The 23,596-nt window shown below is 41.6% G+C and overlaps 1 protein-coding gene across 1 annotated transcript in view; it reads right to left on the bottom strand.

Moving 5' to 3' along the window:
- schip1 (schwannomin interacting protein 1) overlaps positions 1-23,596 on the bottom strand; it is a 261,358-nt gene that overhangs the window by 37,153 nt on the left and 200,609 nt on the right. Inside the window, exon 9 of the mRNA XM_077540614.1 lies at positions 19,273-19,965. Within this exon, the coding sequence (XP_077396740.1) occupies positions 19,273-19,965 (693 nt within the window). The remainder of the gene's footprint in view (positions 1-19,272; positions 19,966-23,596) is intronic.

Below are 23,596 nucleotides of genomic sequence, written 5' to 3'. Positions count from 1 at the left end.
CAATCACAAAACTCCCACTATAGAGGACCAAAACTGCCAAAATTCAAAATAAAATAAATAAATAAATAAATAAATAAATGAAAATAAAAACAGGTATAAAAAATATACTTCAAAAATTAAATACAAATGTATTTATTTATATATATATTTTTTGCTCTTTTTATTTCCATTAATATTTTTTGGGGGTTAATTTTCAAATTATGTTTTTTATATCCATTTTTATTTTCACTTTTAGTCATTTACTTATTTTTTAGTCTTTTTTTTTTTTTTTTTTTTAGAATTTTGGCCGTTTTGGTCCTCAATATTCCACATTCGCACATTTAGCATTTAAAAAAAAAAAAAAAAAAAAAAAAAAGTCAACGAGCTGACATCAGAATGTTTTTTTAAAGTGACATCCTAAGATGAGAGCTACCTTGTACGAACAGTTTTCCTGGTGGACCATCCTTCACTGCATCCTACAGCCACAGCCGGCTGAGTTGGATTGGGGGCCGGACCGGGAGAAGATTCCCGGAGTCCTGCGGTGGTATTCCAGCTGGAGCAACGAGCTGGGATCCAGCCCCACTTCTTGATCTAGCTACCAAACTCAAAAAAATAAAATAAACAAAAACAACAACTGACTGCCGACTTGTCCTGTCTGTCTCTCCACGCCTCGTCACTTGCGTCTTTCTGCCAGTTTTCTGTTTATCAACAGAGACAGAGAAGAAGAGCTGCGATTCGCGACTGCTTCCCCTCTCCAAAAACCAGGGAGGGTAAGAGGAGGGGTGTGGGAACGAGAGAGAGAGAGAGAGAAAAAAAGGAGGAGGGGAGCGTTGAAAATCAATGCACACTCACAAAGTCGCTTCTCTGGAAAGGGGGAGGAGCCAGTGGAATGAATGCGTGCAGGCTTGAATGGAGAGAGGAGGCAGAGGAGGAAGGAGAGGGGGGAGATGGGGGCGAGGTCAAGGTTGGGGCGTCTGGGTGCGCCAGACAACATGACGAGTGACCCTCCAGTGATATTTTCGTTGACAAAGAATTTTCAGGTTCTAGTTCCGGTATGATGAAAACATGACTGTTAGCGATTAGTCAATAGGAAGGAATTTAACACTTAAATTTCCTTTTAATTGAATTGTCGTATGAAATTCGATGACGATTGTGCGATTTACATACACATGGCCCAAAATGGGAGGCCGGGACAGGGCCCGTGGCAAACGGGATGAATTGCGATTGCAGAAAGGGGTGCTTGTCACAACGTGGTTGGACGTACAATCCCAAACGCAACAGAGGATTCGCTCGCCTCGGTCTCTGCATGGCTGCTCGCTGTTGGATTATAATCGCAGCGGCGGCAGATGGCCTCCCCATAATCCACACGCAGGCCAAGCAACTCCCATAATCCTCTCTTCTCCATCTCCTCATGCTCGACCACAACATCCACTCATGACTGTTAACTCGATTTCTACTGCATATCGCCTGCGTGATCTCGTTTGAGCTCAAAAAAGGGATCAGCACTGTCACAACACCGTTTTCACTTCATTATCGCAACCTGAGAAAATGAGATCACAACTAATTACACAGAAGACATTTGATTTCGAAATCTGTACTTTGCTACAAGCACTGAATCAGATAGAAATCACACTGTAAATGAAATGAGCTAATCCATCAGTTCACTTGTCATTTGTGTGTGCTTTGGCTCCAAACCAAACACCATCACCTCTTTATATCCCCCCCCAAACGGGTGAGATCTCTCCATCCCGATAGCGATGCCTGGCGGGTGATGCCGCGCTTCCTGACAAGATCGCTCTTTGGATTAATGACGTAGTTGCGGATCGATGCGCCCACCGTTCGCATCCTTTGCGGCTCACGGCGAGAATATGACCCCATGCGGTTTGACCCGCCTGGCTGGTGCCACATCCCGTCACGCCGGCTGAATACAATTATCTGTGCGTGACATTGAAGTGTCATCAAGTTATTTTTCTTGCACTTGAAAACAGACGATATCTTACACAGTTTACAGTCAGCGGGTTAAATGAGGTGGAATGCTTTGTGGGAAAGGGTAAAAATTGGCCGTATTAGAAGCTGCCGCTTATGTGCAACATGAATCAAGACACCTTGAAAACCGGGTTTTTTCCTGTGTACAAAATTCAGAGGCGTCCACCTCGCCACCTCCAGCCTGAGCCACTGATATCGTTTCGACACAGCGCTCCATCTGTGTTGATTGAGCTTGGCAGTTATGTACTTTCACTGCAGTTGCAGTCTTGCGCCATTATGGAGGCGCTATATCAACAGCAGTGCACCGGAAAAAAACTGAATAACAACCAAAGAAGAAACAGCTTTCTTCTTTTTTTTTTTCGTAAACATGAATTAATGTAGCGAATCATGGAGCAACTGTTGCACACGGCCATTTCCTGGTTGCGATGCAGAGGTGGCGCGCTCCAGCTCTCGCCAAAGTCATAAAAACACAATATATACAAAAATAATAATAGTGTTCTACAACAACGCTGAACCATATTTACAATTTAATATGTCCTCAGGATGAATTTTTTATAGCGTTGTTCCGATACTGGTATCGGCAGAGGTGCCGATACTGCATTAAAACAGTGGTATCGGTATTGGTGAGTACTCACAAGTAACATGCCGATACCATTAATTCAAACACTAATATAGGATTTTGGATGCAGCATCTTGTGTCTTGCTCGTGCACGATATTCACTGATATGTGACATGTTCACTGCATGCCGATCTAAGATATCCTATTGCCCCTTGAATGCTCTAAACCAGGGGTGTCAAACATAAGGCCCGGGGGCCGGATCAGGCCCGCAATGGGGTTTAATCCGGCCCGCGAGATGGTTTTGTAAAGTTTAAAAAAAAAAAAAAAAAAAAAAAAAAGACTGTCGGCCCAATTAATCAGCCGGCTACAATCAAAGCTTATAAATTCATAATTACACAAGTAAGGCTCAGTTGAGCAATGCATCTTGTACATGGAATTGTTCTGAATGTCGTTATTTTAAACACAATTTAAAGTTAGTTTGTTTAAAAAATAAAAACATGAATCAAACACAAACATGCTGAATAAGACACATTCAACTACACATATGACAAGGATTAACGTCCTTATAACTTCATTAACGGCACCCGGCACACAATCAGTGAACAATATACAGGTTTATGCAAAAAAAAATTTAGGACAATATTTGTACAGATGCGCCCCACAATTTAGGGCTGGCCCACAAATAGCGAAAATCTGCATGTAATTGACGGCAATGTTTTACAAATTATTTTACAATTTTACCGATCCGGCCCAATTGCGAATATATTTTCCTACATGTGGCCCCTGAGCTAATATGAGTTTGACACCCCTGCTCTAAACCAATAGCAGGACAGCTTTTTCTTGTTGAGGGAAAAAAAAACACTTAGGTATCGGTATTGTATCGGCCGATACTGCAAAGCTGGGTATCGGAATCGGTATCGGGGGCCAAAAAACGGTATCGGAACAACACTAATTTTTAATGATTGTAGTTTAAAAAGATGTCAAAAATGAATGGCAACATTGTATTCATAGAATTTCTAATTTCAAGTCCCGATCGTAAAACGGCCTGGTATCAGTCATCGCCGTGAGTACCGATACCTTAAAATAAGACACCGATACCGATACCTGGTATTGAGTAGTCACACATCACAGTCAGGGTGATACCCCAATTTGAGCCAGGAAAAATATTCTTAACACCATATTTTCATATTCGTATTAATGTCCTGTCTTACTTTTCACTACCGGTGATGACTCAGCTTTAGGGAAAGGAGAGCCATACCCCACCAGATGGGTCCCTCTCTTTCATCTCAATTGTAAATCTATAGATTTCACTGAAAAAATTGGTTGTATGCATTAATGTTTCTCTAACATGAATATAGCACGAAATAAAATCATGTTGTTGAAACATGTTTCTATGCTTCTATATGAGAACCCCCTCCCATTAGTATTGAGTCCAAAGTGAACCCCCCCTCCGCTGTCCTTCACATGGTTGTCAAGGTTACAATCCGAGTCACTGCACAGGTGGATACAAACAAATACAGCCTCTTTTTATCATTAGCACAGACAACGGCACTAAACAGGCCCCGAGCTACTTTTGAACAGAGACCACCGTTTCGCCTCCCCCGTGCCGACCGAATCGCTGGTGAGCAGAGTTGAACGTGAAAGGAGAGAACGTAGTTTCATGCCGCCTGAAACGTTGAATGTGAATTATGCATGCGCCGCGCCGGGCGCTCACTTTTAAGTGCGTCGCTGTCGCTGCGAGGCAGCGGCGCAGTGTGGAGCGCTTCCTCTCATCCCACACGTCACGTCAATATGGCACACACGCACGCCAGGCGATGTGTGTTTAACTCTATAACCGCGTGGGTGTATTTATAGATGCAAACAAAAATGATGAATACTTAATCAAGAGGCAATGATCTCGCAGTGACAAAAAAAATGTGCAGAAAGCTGTCGTGTGACTGGTAGGCAAACATACTAGATATGGGAGGTAGGAATGTAACGATATCCAAACATCACGATATGAAGGTCACGATACGATAATTATCACGATATTGTGGTGAGGTTGCCGATACAAAAGAAGGTCACAATATTGTAAAAAAAATTAGCACACAAAAAAAATTAACACACACAATATTGTGTTTTTGTACATTACAGCAATGAAAAATCTAAAAATATTATATACCGGTATATACAAATATATAAATAATACTAATACACTAATACAAGCAGTACAATAAATTGATACTTTTTTATTAATAAAATTAATTAATTTACTCATTCAGTCCCAAACATTTTCATAGAAACTTCCCGTTCGCTCCCAGCTGTTTTACTGGATTTTGACTGATTTTGTTTTAATATTCTTATTGTGTTCTTTTGCTATAAAAGCATGGAACCTATCAAAAGAAAGATTAAAGTCTCTTCTTTCATCAGACAAAAAAGTATGTTTCTATCTGTTTCCGTTTTGCAGCAATTAGCATTAGAAGAGAGCTAAGTTTCATCAGTTTTCACAAATCTATTTAAAATTGTAAGTAATTGAGCTTTTTTTCTAGATGGCCCTGGTTGATCTCCTTTGCTCTGCTGCTACCTGCTGGCCATTTGTGTAATAACTACCATTTCTGCAACCGTTCTTTGCAGTTGAGAGGCTGCATCAAAGCCTTCTGTATGCTCTAGCATAAAAACAAACAAACAAAAATAACGTATACATACGTCTTTGGGACACTTAGAACATTAAAAAACGTATTTATACGTTATTGGGAGCAAATGAGTTAATTAATTAATTAAGAAATCACAGTTGGTAAAGTGCATTGTCCAGTAACCATCATTTATCTCTCAATTGACTTAATAAACATTCCACATGCATTCAAATCTTAGCATTCAGCTTCCAGCATTCCCACGCAATTTTTCCAGAAATTGTACTTAGTCTAGTTAACTGTATTATTGCTAAATTTTGACGTGGTCGTGTCTGCTGCGTTGAGGATGGAATTGCACCAGTACAGGCTTTTGAAGAGGGGCGGTCATTCATCAAGCATGAAAAATATTTGTGGTGTGAAAGGAATTTGAAATTAGCGCACTAATTTTGACACCACTAATTTATTTATTTATGTTTTAAGTTGGCTTGTGCATTTGAATTTCAAGAGGTTTAGCTCTGAGCACTGGGCTGGCTTTTTCTCTTTTCTTTTATTATGAAAAAAATGATTGGGATATATTTTCTTTTTGGAATAAATATATCCAAGTCGAATAAATTGGTTATGATCATACAGGTAAATCAGGCCCTTTTTCTACATTGTTTTCCCTCAGGCATCTAAAATGAATATAAGATGCTCAGTAAATGGAAAAACAACAACAACAAAAAAACCCTGCAGATGTTGTGGACATGTTGCTTGCTCCTTTTGCCAATCATCCCCTTCCCTCCCCTGTCTGGCAATTGCCTGCAACTGCACTTGCTTCCTTTTCATGACTCTTCTCCATCGTTCCCGTCCTTCCGCCAGCGCGCGCTCGCGGCCTCGCCGTCCCTCCCCAGATGCTTTGAGCGCGCTGACATTTTGTGCCAGTGCACAAACACTGCATAGCCAAGCAGGTTGGCTCAGTGTGAGGGCGAGAGCCTGGTGCTAATGAGCTCGCTCTGACAGGGAGGACGGGAGCGTGTGTCTGCGTGTGTGTGCGTGGAGGGGTGGTGGTGTTCATTCACCAGAGTTGCTCTAATGAGGCCTGCGGTTGGTCGTGGATAGGCTGAGCCTGCTGTGACCGCCAGGCTGTAGTAATACTTCACATTTTGAAATGTGTCCCAACATGTGACTACCAACTGGGTTAAAGACCGACAGGCCGCCAACAATTACACTTGAGTCGACAACATCCTTCACGAGGGAGGGGCTACGAGTACAAACACCAACTTCATGTGTAATTACGCCATAATCAATCAATCAATCAATCAATCAATCAATCATGCATCCAGCCATATTTTTTGATCCATAAACATCCATCCATCCATCCATCCATCCATATCTAACATCTATCTATCTATCTATCTATCTATCTATCCATCCATCCATCCATCCATCCCTATCCATCCATCCATGCATCCATCCATCCATCCATCCATCCATATCCTCCATCATCCCTATCTATCCACCCATCCATCCATCCATCCATCCATCCATCCATCATCTATATCCATCCATCCATCCATCCATCCATTATCTATATCTATCATCCATCCATCCATCAATCCATCCATCCATCCATTATCCATCCATCCATCCATATCCTCCATCATCCCTATCCATCCATCCATCCATCCATCCTTCCATCCATCCATCCATCCATCCATCCTTCCATCCATCCATCCATTATCTATATCTATCATCCATCCATCCATCCATCCATCCATCCATCCATCCATCCATCCATCCATCCATCCTTCCATCCATCCATCCATCCATCCATCCATCCATCCATCCATCCATGATCTATATCTATCATCCATCCATCCATCAATCCATCCATCCATCCATTATCCATCCATCCATCCATATCCTCCATCATCCCTATCCATCCATCCATCCTTCCATCCATCCATCCATCCATCCATCCTTCCATCCATCATCTATATCTATCATCCATCCACCCATCCATCCATCCACCCATCCATCCATTGATCCATCCATCCATCCATCCATCCATCCATCCATCCATCCATCCATTCATCCATCATCTATATCTATCATCCATCCATCCATCCATCTGTATTCTTAAACATAGATGGTGGACTGTGCTGCAGGCATGCATGATGAGATAAGTGTTCTTCTCTACGGCAACAGATGAAGCGCTCAGCATGCTAGCGTAACGCACACAGAACAACGTTGAGACAAAAATATCTTCCCTTTGATCGCTGCCTTTGCACGTGTACTTTGTGCGTGTTTTGAAACATGACTGAGTTATATTCTTAGCCTCGTCTAAACACGCCAAGTTTACGGCACCGCACACCAAAAGGCTATAATTAAGTAGAGAGAAGAACAGTTTTAAGTTGCAGCTCCACCCAAATGAACATTTATGCACAAGCAACTTGAACACAGGCAGGGCCGCTGTATAAGCATCATTCCTGAGGCTTGAATTGAGATTCTCACCCCTCATTTTCAATTCACAAGCTTTCTTTTTATGCACTAAACTCCGTCGGGCCATTACTAATCTGGCCTGTGTGTTTTGTGTACAAAACTCTTCGGGGACGGTGCAGCATGTATAGACTTGTGTCATGAAAGGCCCCCTCCCTCCTCGCGGCTGCAAATAAATCCCCATTTCCTCCGCAGTGCACTCTGACACGCACAGCCGGCGTCCCTCTTTGAACATGTTCTTGAATGGGGGCGGCGGCGGGAGTCTCATCCAATGACCTCCCGCTGTATTTTGGCCGAGTGAAAACATTTAATGCTTCCTGACAGAAAGAAAAGAACAATTAGCAAAGTTTACAAGCGGGACCTGTGCAACGCTGATATGTGAGAGAGAGAGTGAGAGAGAGAGAGAGAGAGAGACCAAATGGAGGAGAGGTTTCACAATGGATTCATGTAGTGATGCAATGTGTCCACCAAGCTGTACAGTTTGGGAACACTGCGCGTGTGACATCATATCAGCATGTCACACAAATGAGGTCTTTGACATTAGCATCCTTCAGCGTAGGCAAAGTCTGGCCAGGCCACCAAGAGTCATCTAACAAAAAAACAAAAAAACAAAAAAAATCTAAGAATATTTTAGTCAACTACAAAAAAAAAAAAAAGATTTTGTCGTCCAACCCCAAGTGTCGATTAATTTCACTTCCAGCCATTTTCACTGAAGCCACGCCCTCCTCTCCTGGCTGTTTTAATGGATTTTGACTGATTTTGCAAGGCCCACAGAATTTTGTGTCCTATTGCTATAAAAATGTAGAACCTACCAAAAGAAAGATAAGAGTCTCTTCTTTCATCAGGAGAAAAGGGTATATTTGTTTCTGTCTCCATTTTGCAGCAATTAGCATTGGCATATAGCTAAGTTTAATCATTATTCACATTCCTGGTGAAAAACACTGTCAAAAAGAGCTTGTTGCAACATTGCCTTGGCTGATCTCTTATACTCTTCTGCAACCTGCTGCCCGTTTTTTGTAATAACTACCATTACTTTCTAAGCCACCTCGTCATGTCAGAAGCTGCATCAAAGCATTTTGTATGCTCTTGCATTAAAAAAAATAAACATACAAAAAAAAACAAAAAAACAAATACGTTTTTGGGAGTGAATGACAAAGTACTAAAATAACTTATTCATAAATTTTGGGGTTTAAAGGAGTTAAAGCAGGAACCATTATTTGCCAAAAGGCTGCCAATGAGTTCTTTTTAGCACCCATTGTGTACAAATCAACGTGCTACGTGAAAACAGGCTGATAGCTGTGATATGAATCACAGCTGTATGAATCAGAGGGTGTGTTACGTATCGCACTTTGAGGACTAGCAGGAGGATCATCCATGCAGATGACGTTGCGGTTGTCCGCTTCATCCACACCTTAAATTACTCACACTTACTCATGAGTGTTTTCAGTTTGTTGACATGTTAGGAAGTCGAATGATTATCAGGCTGAATATAAAAGTGAACTTTGACAGCAGATAAGCTTGATGTCTACTTCCCATCATTAAAAGCCGAACTTCACGACCCTGTGAGCTTTTTAGGTCAGTTTCTTTTGTCATGTTGTATTTTCATCATCCTAAATATAATAGTGGGGCAAGTTTTAGCCCACAAAATAAGCAAGCATAGCAAACCGCCTGTCATGCAAGCTGCATTGACCACAGTTGAGTAGTTTTTTTTTTTTTTTTTTTTACCCATTTAAGGTAGTTTGTCTGTGTCATGTGCCTTTCACGCGCTTATGCCTACAAATCCTCACAAAATCCTTTCATATTCAACATCTCGCAGGGACGTGGTGGGTCTCCTTTTCAGGCCTAAAATTTCAAGGCTTAGACCGGCCCACTCTTGTTCAAAACGTTTTAATCAAGATAAACAATAGGGGTGGGAACCTGTGGGTACCTGACGATATGATATAATATGCAATACAAGGCTCACGATAACAATGATCTCATGATACGACGGCGATTATCGATATATTGGTCAGGTAATAAATCCATGATAATCTGATAAAAAAAAAAAAAAAGTAATTGCCAAGTAATTGCTCAATAAGTCATGAACAATGGAGCCCTTACAGTGGCTGTATCTTAACTACAAATATCGCAATACTTGCGTAGGCGTATCGATAATCTATCGGGAGACAAAGTATCAGGAATGATCGCGATATCGATATATTGTCACACTCCTAATAAGCAATGTATCCATCTGAAATTGACAACGACAGGCCTACATATTGTATTTGATCAAAAATCAAAATGACAACTCAACATGCAGGATCACGACAAGTGTTTATTCTAATGTTCAATCTTTATTCTAATGTTTATTCTCTAGTATGAGAGCATAATTTGTCACTCAAATGACCTATTTTCAAATGGTGATTACTAAAGAACGGAGTAAGGTAGAAACATACTTTTTTTTTCATTTGCTACAATATACAATATTCTGTTCCTTGAAATATGAGTTAAAATGCTTGAAATAAGTTAGTACTGTTTTTTTTTTCGATAACGTATGGCGGTAAGAGTTAACATCATAAACATCGTCATTTTAATTTTTCTTCCTAGAGTTTCACTTTGCGTGTCAGAACTGAGCGAGCAGCGATGCACGAGATGAAGAGGCATTCAAAATCGGCGCAGCACATTGCTGCTTATTTAAAGCAGCATTCAAATCTACGCGCATTGCATATTTGATGACTAGTAGTTTACATTCACAAGTGCGCCCACACGGCTACCTTTTGCGCACACAACCTCAACAGACGACGTGTCAGAACAGAAGAATGCGGAGCCCCAAGCTACGAGAATCTGCGGCAGACTTTTTTTTTGCCCGTAGACGCGTCCTTAAATCGGCCGAACAGTTTTCCATTTCTCTTTCGCTTCAATAGTACAAAAAAAGTCAAAGTGGGCTTTACCTGAGTTATGTGCCCGGCTGGCTGTGAGGAATCCAAGGTTAAAGTTTGATGAAAAATAGTCGGCTGACAAGAAAAGAAATAAATAAATGGGGAAAAACCCTGCGCCGACGTTGGCAGACTGTCATGAGAGGAAAAAGAAATCCTTTCATATGATAAGGTGTGTGTGCGTGTGAGAGAATGTGTGTTTGGAGACAGCTTAACTCTGAGGCAGAGGCGGTGCAAGTGTGTGAGCTGGAGGGCCGGGCGTGTTTCAGCCGCTGGCATACATACCAACGCACGCACACGCACACGCACGTTAAGAGCAATGTATGGCAGAAAAGGTTCAACCACAGCCTGAGGTGGTCATCCGGCACACCTGGCTGAAGCCCTCCACCCTCACCTCCCACAACCTCGCCAGACTCAAACGTACTCCAGCTTTAAACCCTGACCCCGAGTTACATTCTCTTCGCCCTCGACGTGACGTGGACTTGAGAAGCGAGAGTAGTCGTTACGATGTGATCTTCGAGAGGCCAGTTTGGTCCTTTTGCTGAACTGCAACATAATCACAGGCTTTCTCAAACCTCACGTTGACTTTTTCTTTTTGTCTCTTGGGTCTCCTCAACTTTTTTAGACCTGATGATCTACACACGCACCATGAATTTTAAGCGTCGTGTAGCTCGTGGCAGCGCACACGTCGCCAATTCTTGAACGCCGTAGATGGCGGGACGTAGCTCGCTCGTGATTGGTCCGTTCAATGGCGTGCTCAGTCGGGCTGCACAATGTATGAAAAAAAATATGGATATCGCGATATTGGCCTATGCAATATGCAAAAAACATGCAATAAGTTTGATATGGAATTTATGCTTTTATCTGAATTTGACCAGTCCGACAGGAGAGAAGTTGTGCTGGGGTGCTCGCTATTTTTAACAAGTTAAAAAAAAAAGAAAAAAAAAGTGGACGGCAAGTGCTGCTTTCCTCTTATTTTTTATCGCTCAGTTCCTTAGACCCCAATATTAGATTTGGATGAGGCATCTTTTGTCGAATTACAGTTATAATTCTTTCATAAAAAAATACACAAGTTTCCTCCTGTACTAAACATCATTAACTAATTGTCTCCCAATAATGTGTAAATATTTTTTTTTATGTTCTACGTGTCCCAAAGACGTATTTATACATTTTATTTTATTTTTTTTTTATGCTGGAGCATACAGAAGGCTTTTATGCAGCCTCTCAACTGCAAAGAACGGTTGCTTAAATGGTAGTTATTACATAAACGGACAGCAGGTGGCAGCAGAGCAAAGGAGATCAACCAGGGCCATCTAGAAAAAAATCTTCTGTATGTTCTAGCATAAAGAAACAAGAAAACGTATAAATACGTCTTTGGGACAAAACATTAAAAAACGTATTTATACGTTTTTGGGAGCAAATAAGTTAAACATGTATTTAAGGCAAGTTGTAAAATGTCTGAAATCCTCTTACGTTTAACAAATTGAAAACGAGATCAATCATGCTGTTTCGACTAAGTACTGTCTCAAATGTTCTCTAATTTGGATAAAGTAAATCTATGGCGAAAAAAGTTTCTTGGGAGGAGCAATACGGCGGCCTCGCCACCTCAAAAGTCCCTGGCCTATCGGCTATCCAGTCACATATTATAGATCAGTGGTTCCATCCCACAACAGTGCAGACGCCCCCTTACGCCCAAATGTACCTGTGCAAAGTGTCGGAAAACACCAAAAGAAAGAAAACCCCATCCATGCGCATTGTTAGACGGCGCTCATGCGCTCGACGTTTGCTTACGAGAATAGGGCCCATAATGTTCAAACTGCACTGCAGACATACGTTTGACAGATTTTCGGATGTTTACGTACTGTTACAAGTCTCAGGAGACGATTTATTTAGAAGTTTAGTCCTCCCCAGTATGTCTTTTAAATAGTGCAGGCAAAAGTAACCATGGATATTGTCTCGATTGACCATTGGAGGAAAGCAGATAAACGAAGAGCTGAAGAAGGAGAACCGCCTCGGAAAAATAATATTAGTGTTGATTTTTCCACAGCGCGGGGCTTAACGGCGGGTTAAGGGGTCCGGGTCCCGACGGGCTACTCTCTGCCACGCGCCTCAGGACTTCATTAGAAACAAAATAACAAAAAAGAGGTCAGCCGATCCCCCTGCCGACCTCGCGCGCCGTCCCACAGCCTGGAGGCACTCGCCGAGATTCGAGCCGGTTAAAACCCCACCCGAGCTAAACACACCTGCACCGACACCACTTCATTCATACAAAAATGGATCATGGAAACACTCCACAGTGACTCATAGAGGGAAACGACGTCCTATACTGTTACCATGGAGACGTGGATAGGAAGTAGATCGTCACATCGGCGTCCATATTCCCCCGTCAGAGGCGACGCTTGCCAAGCTGGCCTCGAGGAACAAAATGACGGCAGCAAATGAGAAGCTTTCAGCTGTGTTGCTTCTGCATTGGCAGTGTTCATTTTGACAAGAAATTTGAATTTAGTTTTAGTTTTCGGTATATTCTTTTGACTAAAATGAATTCAAGTTTTAGTTATCATTTAGTCATCCGATTGTATTTTAGTTTTAATCCAATTTTAGTTGACGAAAAAAAAAGAGCAATTTTAGTCGACTGCCAGCACCCCCCGCGACCCTTGTGAGGAGCAAGCGGTTAAGAAAATGGATGGATCGATAAATGACAGTTTAGTTGATATTTTCCTTCAGCATACATTTCAACTTTGATACAGAAAATAACACACCTATTTGTAATTGTAGGTTAACACGCAAGACACATTTAATTCAACGGTATCTTTATTAAATGTTTCAAAGAAACATGTTGAACTAACAATAATCTAACTTAATTTTCACCTAAATTAAAAAAAAAGTTCATCATTGCTTGAAATTAATACAGCTGCACAATGACTGTAATCATGTTTGAACATTAACTCATTTGCTCCCCAAAACGTATAAATACGTAGTGTTTTAAATGTGTTAAGTGTCCCAAAGACGTATTAATACGTTTATTTATTTATTTATTTATTTATCTATTTATTTTTTAATGTTTTATTTTTTTCATGCTAAAGCATACAGGAGGCTTTGATGCAGCCTTCCAACTGCAGAGAACAGGTGAAAAAAAAAGGTAGAAATTACAAAAACGGCCAGCAGGTGGCAGCAGAGTATAAGAGGTCAACCAGGGTCATGATGAAAACAAGCTGTTTCCCCATAATCCTAAACAGATTTGTGAATAATGATGAAATATAGCTATAATGTAATGCTAATTGCTACAAAACGGAAACTGACAAAATTATCAGTCAATTTTAGTTATCGTTATCGTCTCAATGAATGGCTTCTATTTTTAGTTTTCGTTTCATTTTAATGTGGGAAAAAAAAATTGTGGTGAAAATTATCACTGCTGCATTGAGGCTGCTGAAGCATGTCAAGCTCCCGACAGCGACATTTGACACACACATCTTCAAACCCATACAGGAACACACACACACACTGTCTAGTCGCAGGGTCCCACCAGGTCGCGTGTCTAAATATTTAATAACATTTTAAAAGCATGACTCTTTTGGGTCACTGGTAAATCCTGCCAATTTAAGGATTAAGACATTCAGAAGTCCCCTGGTATCGAGGGGAAAATAAGGTCCATCCTATTATTGTATCCATCATAGCTGTCCCATTGAAGGTTTACACATTAAAAATATTTGTTATTTGTATGCACTGGACCTACAAATTCTACGGAAGAGGATTAGGGCCAGTGAAGAGAGAGAGAGAGAAAAAAAAAGATTGGCAGCATTCTCACTTTAGTCTCAGAATTCTTTAAAGTCAGAATGATGACTTTATTAGTGCTACTATTAATATCACTTTAACGTGAAAATTCTGACTTCAAAGTCAGAATTCTGACTTTATTCTCAGAATTCTGACTTTGACTCTTTAAAGAAAGAATCTTGCCAAACTTTTTTTTTTCTCTCTCTTCACTGGCCTTAATCCTCTTCCGTAAATTCTAATATTTGCTGATATTTTTGTCAATATTTTTTTTTAATTTAATTTATTGGACAGCCACATGTGGAAAATGCTTATTGGCCGTATATCCCTGCTTAATGGAGAATATTTTGGTTTAAAAAAAAATCTCAATACAATTTTGGTAATAAGGAAAATAACAGTTTGTGCATTATTAATTCATTGTGCAGATCCTTCTGGTGTGCAGGTCTTGGCCACCAGAGGGCAGAATACACTACGCTTCATCCATCCATTTTCTAAACCGCTTTTCCTCACAAGGATCGTGGGGATGCTGGAGCCTATCCCAGTGGGCATCGGGCAGTAGGCGGGGTACAGCCTGAACTGGTTGCCAGCCAATCGCAGGGCACACAGAGACGAACAACCATCCACACTCACAAGCACACCTTGGGACAATTCAGAGTTAATTAACCAATTAAGCTGCCATGCATGTCTTTGGAATGTGGGAGGAGACCGGAGTGCCCGGAGAAGACCCATGCGGGCACGGGGAGAACATGCAAGTTCCACCCAGGAAGGCCAGAGCCTGGACTCGAGCTGCAGTATTAATAGTAGTTATTTTCCTTGCAGAGGATAAAGAATATATGCCTGTGAGTATTGTTATGGTGTCTGTTTTAAAAGTCTGTAACATGGATGACATTTGCTAATTTGATTTAATCCTCAATAACAAAAATGTATAAAGTTTGGCAAGCCTTCGCCCTTCACAAGTGTCAACAAAAGACAAAGAAAAAGCAAAGATCCAGCTGTGACTTAATTCTACGGTATGATGATATGCTAACATGTCACATGACGTCCTGCGTTCAGTGTAATTTTCCAGAAATTTGCAGTCAATTTGCACAAGCATAATGCCAACTGGCTTTTTGCACACCAGTCTGTTTATATATATTTTTTCTATCATCAAGTTCACAGAGGGTCAACTCAAGGGGATGAGACTTGGCTTCCCGATCAAGCAGATAGGAAAAGAATCCTTGAATAAACACTTGCTATATTGTTATTGTTAAGTCGCTCTCAGGTGGAGTGCACACAGTATCTCCTCATCTCCTATCTCAGGTGGCTGAAACTACAATCGTTTCTTATCAGCCCAGCACAATCCATGTAAGATTTTTTATTTTTTTTTCCCCCCCCACTTGGAAGTTTGGTTTGATCTATTTTCTTATCATGAGTGCACCAGCAGGACAAGCTATCACCATCAAAATGTGTTGCAAGATTGAAAGATGTGGACATGGGGGATTTCCCTCGATAAAAAGTTGAATCGTAAATGCTGAGAATAAATTCATAGTTAAGACACACACACACACAAAAAAAATCTATCAAGAGCTTAGACTAACTTGTATTACAAACTTACACGAATAAAGTTGTATTTTTCCAACAAAAAGTTGGAAAATTATCTTATTAAAGACAAACTTAAACAAGGGAAGGAAGTCATATTGTAAAATGGAAATTTCAAAATAAAATCCAATTCTCGTAACATTACACTTTTTTATCCTGGAAATACTTTCATTCCCCAAAACAGTGGCTCTCAAACTATTTTCACCAAGTTGCAAAATCATGACCAACATTAAAATATAATTCATTCAAAATGAGGCAGAAGTTATAGCCCGATTTAATATTATTACAATTCACTGTAACATTATCCAAGTTTAAACTTAATTAAGACATCACATATAATTGGGAAAATAAACAAACTGCATTTATTAAATAATTAATTCATTTTAATTTTGCATTGAAGTCAAGTCAAGTCATCTTTATTTATATAGCGCTTTCAAACAGGTATTACAAAAGCATTTTTTCCATGATTACTGTTTATTAACGAATGATTGGTGTTTATTTTGTACTTCATATTTGTATATTGATTTAAAAAAAAAAAAAAAAAGTGGGATTGATGTACTACTATGCTACAAGTTCGGTCATTGTTCTCCAAAGTAAAAACAATGTTTTCAAAAATATGACTTCATTCATGCAGGGAGGTCAGATTCGTGTCATGATACATCACAATTGCATCAGAGATTTTAAATGGCCTGAAGTTAAGACGAGGAGAAGTAACTCCTTTATTATTGCAATTTTGCAAACTCCTGGCATCTAAAAAAAAAAAGAAAGTCAAATGAAAGCATATACAAACATAGAAGGTACACACACGCACGCCACGTGGCCTTGAACCGCTTCAACCTTACGATATCGTTCTCCTTTCCGCTCTCTTATCGGCATCGCCCCTCCCCACGTCTCCCACTGCATTCCTGACGTGCCTCGGGGAGACAGGGGTGGGGTTGGTGGTCTGGTGGGTTCTCCGGTATCACAACATGCTCACAATGGCGCTGGCTCGCAGCTATTGTCCGTGCGCACTGAGGAAAAAGGCCTGGATGCTTTTGCAAAGCAAAAGGAGCCCAGATCTGCTAGAAGAGCATTGAAACAAACCCGTTCAACGTCACTTAGCGGTTCTCAACCCCACATATGAGATTTCAGTATACAAATTTCTCTGGCTCCTTTTTTTTTTTTTTTTTTTTTTTTTAACATCCTTTTGGAGCCGCTGAGAAAAGAAATCTATTTAGGCTTGGGAAGGATTTCAACAAACTGAGGAACTAATTCGATGAGAATGCAAAGTCAATCCCCAAAACCTTGATGCAGGCACGACAATGCAACACTGCCATCTACTGGTAGAAGCACCACAAACCCACAACAAGGAAGGTGTGGGCTATATTTCCTTCAACTGAATCTTCAAATAAATTATGAGTCCTCTGTTCCCTTCTGAATACGAATTCTTCATCTTATCAATTTTGGACAAATTGCATGCTTCATACTTTAGCATACAGGTATGCTTGGATGAGGAGCCAACAACGATGATTATGTGAGCTCGGATTGTTTTCAAGTCCAAATTCATCGACAGTGCAGGAAAGAGCGCCAATCTCGCTTTTAATGCCATCCCCGTTTATTTCAAAGGAGAAGGGTTATTTGAGATGTGAATGTTTTGAGTTGCAAGCGTGATCATGGAAACGAATGAAACTTATATTTCAAGGTACAACTATATTTGGACTCCTTGTAGGACAGGTGAAGCGGCCAGGTGTCGCCATACCCTCACAGTCCATTTTGTACAATACATTTTACTCTAAAAAGAGTCCCACTCTCTAAACAGTCGGGATGTAACGATATCCAAACATCACGATACGATATTATCAGAATATTAGGGTCACGATACGATAATTATCACGATATTGTGAGTATCTTGGCGATACAAAAAAAAAAAAAAGCTCATACTAAAAGAGAACACACAATATTGTGCTTTGGTACATTATAGCAATCACATATTTCCTTCATTTCATTTTTGTTCTTTTATAAATGAATGAAATAAATGATGGAAATGAAATGATATTGACTCGGTTCACAAGCATATTATGTTCTCCCTTCATCTGACCATTAGTGTGGATTTTATACATCGAAGGGCCAAAACATGCTTTGTGAAATTAAACTGCACTTAAAAAAATAGTCACCAGAGGGTGCTAGAATTGTATAAATGGAAATCAACCTGACTTTTTTTTTTTTTTTTTTTTAACAGATGTGCTGCTTTTAATATCGTGACGATATATCGTGGCAGTTTTAATATCGCAATATCATGATATTGACGTTATCATATTTACACACTGACTGAACAGAGTAAAATTTACACTAGGAAGCAAGTAACATATTTAGTGTACGAGAGAATGTTTTTGGTCTCCTTTAGGATACCAGCAAAGAGTAAGAGTGGCATAGCTCAGGTGGTAGAATGGCCGTCTCCCAAGGTGAAGGTCGTGAGTTCGTTCCTCGTTCCTTCGGTCGCTTTTTTTTTTTTTTTTTTAATGTACTGAAGACAATTACTTCTCAAATTTACTTAGAATTTCTGAGTGACAAAAACTTGAGTAGCTTTTTGTCATGGGATAGGCCAATCCTCTCATACACAGTAAAATTTACTCTAATCTCTTCCAAGTGTAAATTTGACTCTTTTTAGAGTAAAATGTACTACAGATAGACTGATATGTTTTTCTACAATAAATTTTCTTTCCCAAAATTTAAAAATACCTGAAACTTTCACGTCTATGTTTTAATGTTGAAAAAAAAAAAAAGATTCAGAAGGTTCCCAGCGTCTGTAGTATCTCTTATAAAGTTAACTGAAAATTTAATTAAATGGTTCTGAGATTAAAATGGCTTTAAATTGACCTTTTATTGTCGTGTCCATCAGATTTTGAAAAAAGGCCGATACCGATATTCGTCAAAATGCCCAAGATCGGCGCCGATAATTGGTCTGGCCGATTATCGGTCTATCCCTAAAATGTACTTTACAAAATGGATTATCTTTGTACACACATTCACCCACACAAGACCGGCCATGCTAAGGCAAAGGTTTTCAGTTTTCAGTCTGGCAGCGTGTGTGCGTTTCCCGTTCCGGACGCATTCAGTCACATCCTTCCTGCTGCTCTCCTTGCAGCCTTCACTTCCCTCCAGCTGTGCAGCCCCGACTTCCATGACGGCCAGGTTAATAGCCGGGTCAACCGAGCTTAGCGCTACATTAGCTCACTAATCCCCACTCTCCACTCCAACTAACCCAACCTTGCCTATCTCCAGTCCATCTGACATGGATAAGCGCCGGATTAAGAACGACCCACCAGAGCTCGGCAACGCTGCGCAAAAGTGCGTTTGGAAAAAGCCTTTGATGCGCACAAGAGAAGCAGGAAAACATCAGGAAAGAGAAATGGACACTCACTGAGGTGTAGCCGGTCTTGTTGTGGTTCTGGTTGCAATTAAGGTTCTGGTTCTCCTGCTCCTGGCACTGCAGTCCTGCCAGGTGCCTCTCCAGGGCTGCCCAGTCCATGGTGGGCAGCGTTTCTTCTTCTACGCCTTCCTCGTCTCTGTGACTGCCTCCTCCTCCGCCTCCGCCGCCCCCGCCGGTGCTGCGGCTACCCCTGCCTTGACTGAAGCTTTGGTGCCTGGGCTTGGGAGTCCCCGTGAGTCCCCCCTGTGGTGCACCAGGGGAGTGGAGCGGGTTGCTGCGAGGCAAAAGCGCATTCCCGTTTTGCTTCAGTTCATCGGGGGCGACGGCGGTGCGCCCGCCGGGGGCCGGCAGCGGCGGAACAGACTTCACATCCTGCGATTGTTGGCCGAGGCCGGTCTTCCCGTAGCCCCCGCCTTCCTCCTGACCGGGAGCCTGCGGAGAGACGCATTCGTTTGCGTACTCGCTCTCCCACTCCTCCATCACCTTCTTCTTGTACTCTTGGTAGTCCTCGTCCTCCTCGTAGTCCTCAAGGGTGACGAGGTCCAGAGAAGGGGACGACTTGTAGTCATCCAGCATGGGCAGGTCAGGAGATGGGGAGCAGGGAGTAACTTTGTTGGAGTTGGACTCTGAGCTGGAGCGACTGGACGCGTCGCTGCCCAGGTCCATGCCATCCTCCCGGTAATCCTGGAGGAAACACAAGGGGAAGTCGAATGGCGTTAGATGGAGACAGGAGAGAGGATGAGCAACATTATCACCCCACCAAGTGTCACTCAAAGAAACTGTCAACGTATGTACCCTGTGGAGATAAATATTGGGCTCTCGGGAAACGGTTTGCACATTTTCCTGTACCAAAAAGGTCCAAACTTAGGCTGCATTCGAGGATGGTCGGATATATCCGAGTTGGTTTTTCCCAGTTCCGACCTGAAAACGTTCGAGTAGAAAGTAAACAACCAAAATGGCGGATAGTGGTAAATTGCTTTTTTATTTTGGTTCTTAAAACTCATGTTGACCTCCAGTAAATTTACCTTCTCACAATTTTGCTTCATTTATTGTTTTTATCTTATGTGATAAGCATTCCATAAAGTTCAGTAGTTGACCGTATAATTTCATGCAGGGAGATCGTGGCATACCGTTAGGTATGTTGCGTTACGTGAAGTTATATAGAATATTTATGAATGCAGAATCTAATTTTATACTAAGTAAATTGTTACCATTCACAGTCTGTGTTTCCAAACGGGTAGTCATTGTAGAATGACATCACTTGTGAAGTCGGGGTCCTTTTTTCCCCCCGACTTGGCAAGTGGAATTTCCAAGTTCAAGTGGGCGTTCCCGTACACACTTCCTGGTTTGAACTTGGAAAAGTCCCACTTTTGACCATCCTCGAATGCAGCATTAAAAGGCAAATGTCAAGGGTACAAAAGAAGCACCTTTGAGCCACAATGGTTGAATTCTTTGGGGGAATGAGTGTACAGAAATAGATATCCATCCATCCATCCATCCATCCATCCATCCATCCATCCATCCATCCATCCGTCAGATTAGGACTCTTCATGATTAGATAGATGACTTAAACTAGGCCGTTGTGTCGCTGTCGCTGTGACCTGTCCTTGGCTTGGCATCTTTCTATCTATTTGCACTCTGGCACACATTTTATAAAGCAGAAACCAGTTAAGACCATCAGGTCACACATTCTTACATGGGAAAGGCAGCACCGGCCCCCGATGGGGGTGGCCGGCCAAGGTAGTATGAGATTGGCGACCATTTTGAGTGGGGCAAGCCTTGTTCCGCGCAGAAGATAAGGCTACGCGGCTGTGTACTCAATCTTTCTGGCATCCAATAAATAGTTCAACTGAGAGTACGCAATCTCCTGGTGGTTGTTATTAGAATAGTGAGCATTAAGATACAAGAACCAGTGAACATTTCCATCGACCTTTACAACTCATCCATCCATCCGTCCGTCCGTCCGTCCGTCCGTCCGTCCGTCTGTCCGTCCATCCATCCATCCATCCATCCATCCATCCATCAATCCATGTTAGTGTCACACCAGAACTGGAACTACTTCCTGCTTCCATGTCCAAGAATCATGGGAAATGTAGTTCTACTAGCCTCATGTTGAAGCGGTCGGTCAGACCCAACCAGGACATTTTTGTCTTGTCTTCATTAGTTGACGAAAATGCATACTAATTTTATCCTAGTTATTGTTTATTAATGAGGGTTTTATTCTAGTCAAGTCTAGTTTTAGACCGGTGAAAAATGTGCGCTGACGAAATTATTCTTGTTTAGTTTTTGTTGACGAACTTCAAACTAGAGTACAATGAGCTGCCCAAAGACAGAAGAGTAGAAGAAAGCTGACCAAATGTGCTTGGCAGCTGGAGTCCAGCAGCCTCATACTTCTCACTTCCTGTCCAGCAGGAACTTCCTGTCTGCCGCCCAGACTCTCCCCGGGAACACCGACTCTTATTTTTTTGGAGAGAGCCGACACACAAACACAGAGCACCTTGACTCTCTGCCCTTCCTCCGCCCCTCTTTTTGCAATCACCACCTGACTGATTTGGCCACAGGTAATGAAAACGTCCTCACTGTTTACAACCCTTCACGGATCTCCACCGGACCCGAGCGTTCCCTCGCATCCGTCACGGATGTGCCAAATATCCGTGCGGTGCGGTCACCAATTCATGACATCTTTCCATTAGGAGATGCCCGAAAACCCCCCAAAATGATACATGAAGATGGACTATGACAGCTTATGACTGCTTCCAGTAAGAACGCCTGTCTGTCGCAGAGGCAAAACATAATAAAAATATTAGTCATCATTTCCAGCATGGTTACGTCAAGCCTTCTGGGTAGGAGAGGAAATTTACAGCCACTTCATTAGGGACACCTGCACTATAATACAATCAGATCAGTGTTCATTTTGACAAGAAATTTGAATTGAGTTTGAGTTATAGTCTTTTGACTAAAATTAATTCAAGCTTTCGTCATAATTTAGTTATCTGGTTGTATTTTAGTTTTAATCCAATTTTAGCAGACGAAAAAAAATGAATTTTAGTCCACTAAATTGACAGTTTAGACGATATTTTCCTTCAGCATGCATTTTTCAACTTTTATACAGAAAATTAAATCACACCTATTTGTAACTGTAGTTTAACACGCAAGACACATTTCATTCAACAGTGTCTTTTAGAATTTTTTTATACGGACGACGCTTGTTTAAAAAAAATATAAGTAAAATTTTTTTCCACTTTGGGTTGTGCAAAATGGTTAACCGGCGCTCATCTCAGCTCACAACGTGCTTCTCTCTTCACCACCCGTGAAGCATACTTGTATTTTCCATCAATCCATTTTCTTGACCGCTTATTCCTCACAAGGGTCGCGGGGGGTGCTGGAGCCTATCTCAGCTGGCTTTGGGCAGTAGGCGGGGTACACCCTGGACTGGTTGCCAGGCAATCGCAGGGCACACAGAGACGAACAACCATCCACACTCACGAGCGCCCAATTAACCTACCACGCATGTCTTTGGAATGTGGGAGGAGACCGGAGTACCCGGAGAAGACCCACGCGGACAGAACATGCAAACTCCACCCAGGAAGGCCGAAGCCTGGACTTGAACCCGAGTCCTCAGTACTGGGAGGCTTGTATTTTGTATTTTACTTTTTTAATTGCACCCTCTGGTGGACAAGACAATTGCAATGTGACAACTTATCCGTGTGACAACAAATCCCGGTTTCTCTGGAGCTAAATGCTTTCCCATTAAAGCAAAGCATCATTGCAGTAAACGCCATGCACTCTAAACCTCCGACACCCCGCCCACCCCCCATGGGTGGATCCCTGATCATGAGCGTAAATGCTTTTACAAGGGACTCTTGCCCTCTGCATTTGACATTTTTACTGCCAACTTCCATGAAAGCTGCCACATTTTAAGGTGATTGTATTCATAGAAGGATTACCGTGACCGCAAACTAACAACTGTGCAGTGCAGAAATCAACCTTACCGAGGTGGTCACCAAACGCACCATGCAAGTCACCATCCCTTTACGTCGGTACTGCAACAACTACATACAGAACCCTTTTTTTTAGGTTCTCAAAAAGTGAGAAGACAGCTTTGCTTTCCTTCCAAAGCACCGCTCATTCCCCCCCCCACACACAAAAAAGTCCTAATCCGATTTGTGCAGAACAGCGTCTGGCTCGCTCCCCCCAAAAAAGAGCCAATAATTATTGTATGAACCAATAACAGCGCACAATTGGTCGCATGAACTCCAATGCAATATTGTAATCAGTTAAAGTGCTTTTTATCAGAGGGAGAGGGAGGAAAGGC

This window comes from Festucalex cinctus, chromosome 13 (assembly GCF_051991245.1).
Source record: "Festucalex cinctus isolate MCC-2025b chromosome 13, RoL_Fcin_1.0, whole genome shotgun sequence".
Lineage (NCBI taxonomy): Eukaryota > Metazoa > Chordata > Actinopteri > Syngnathiformes > Syngnathidae > Festucalex > Festucalex cinctus.
Note: the sequence above shows the minus strand (reverse complement) of the source record. Positions and strands in the feature narration are given on the sequence as shown.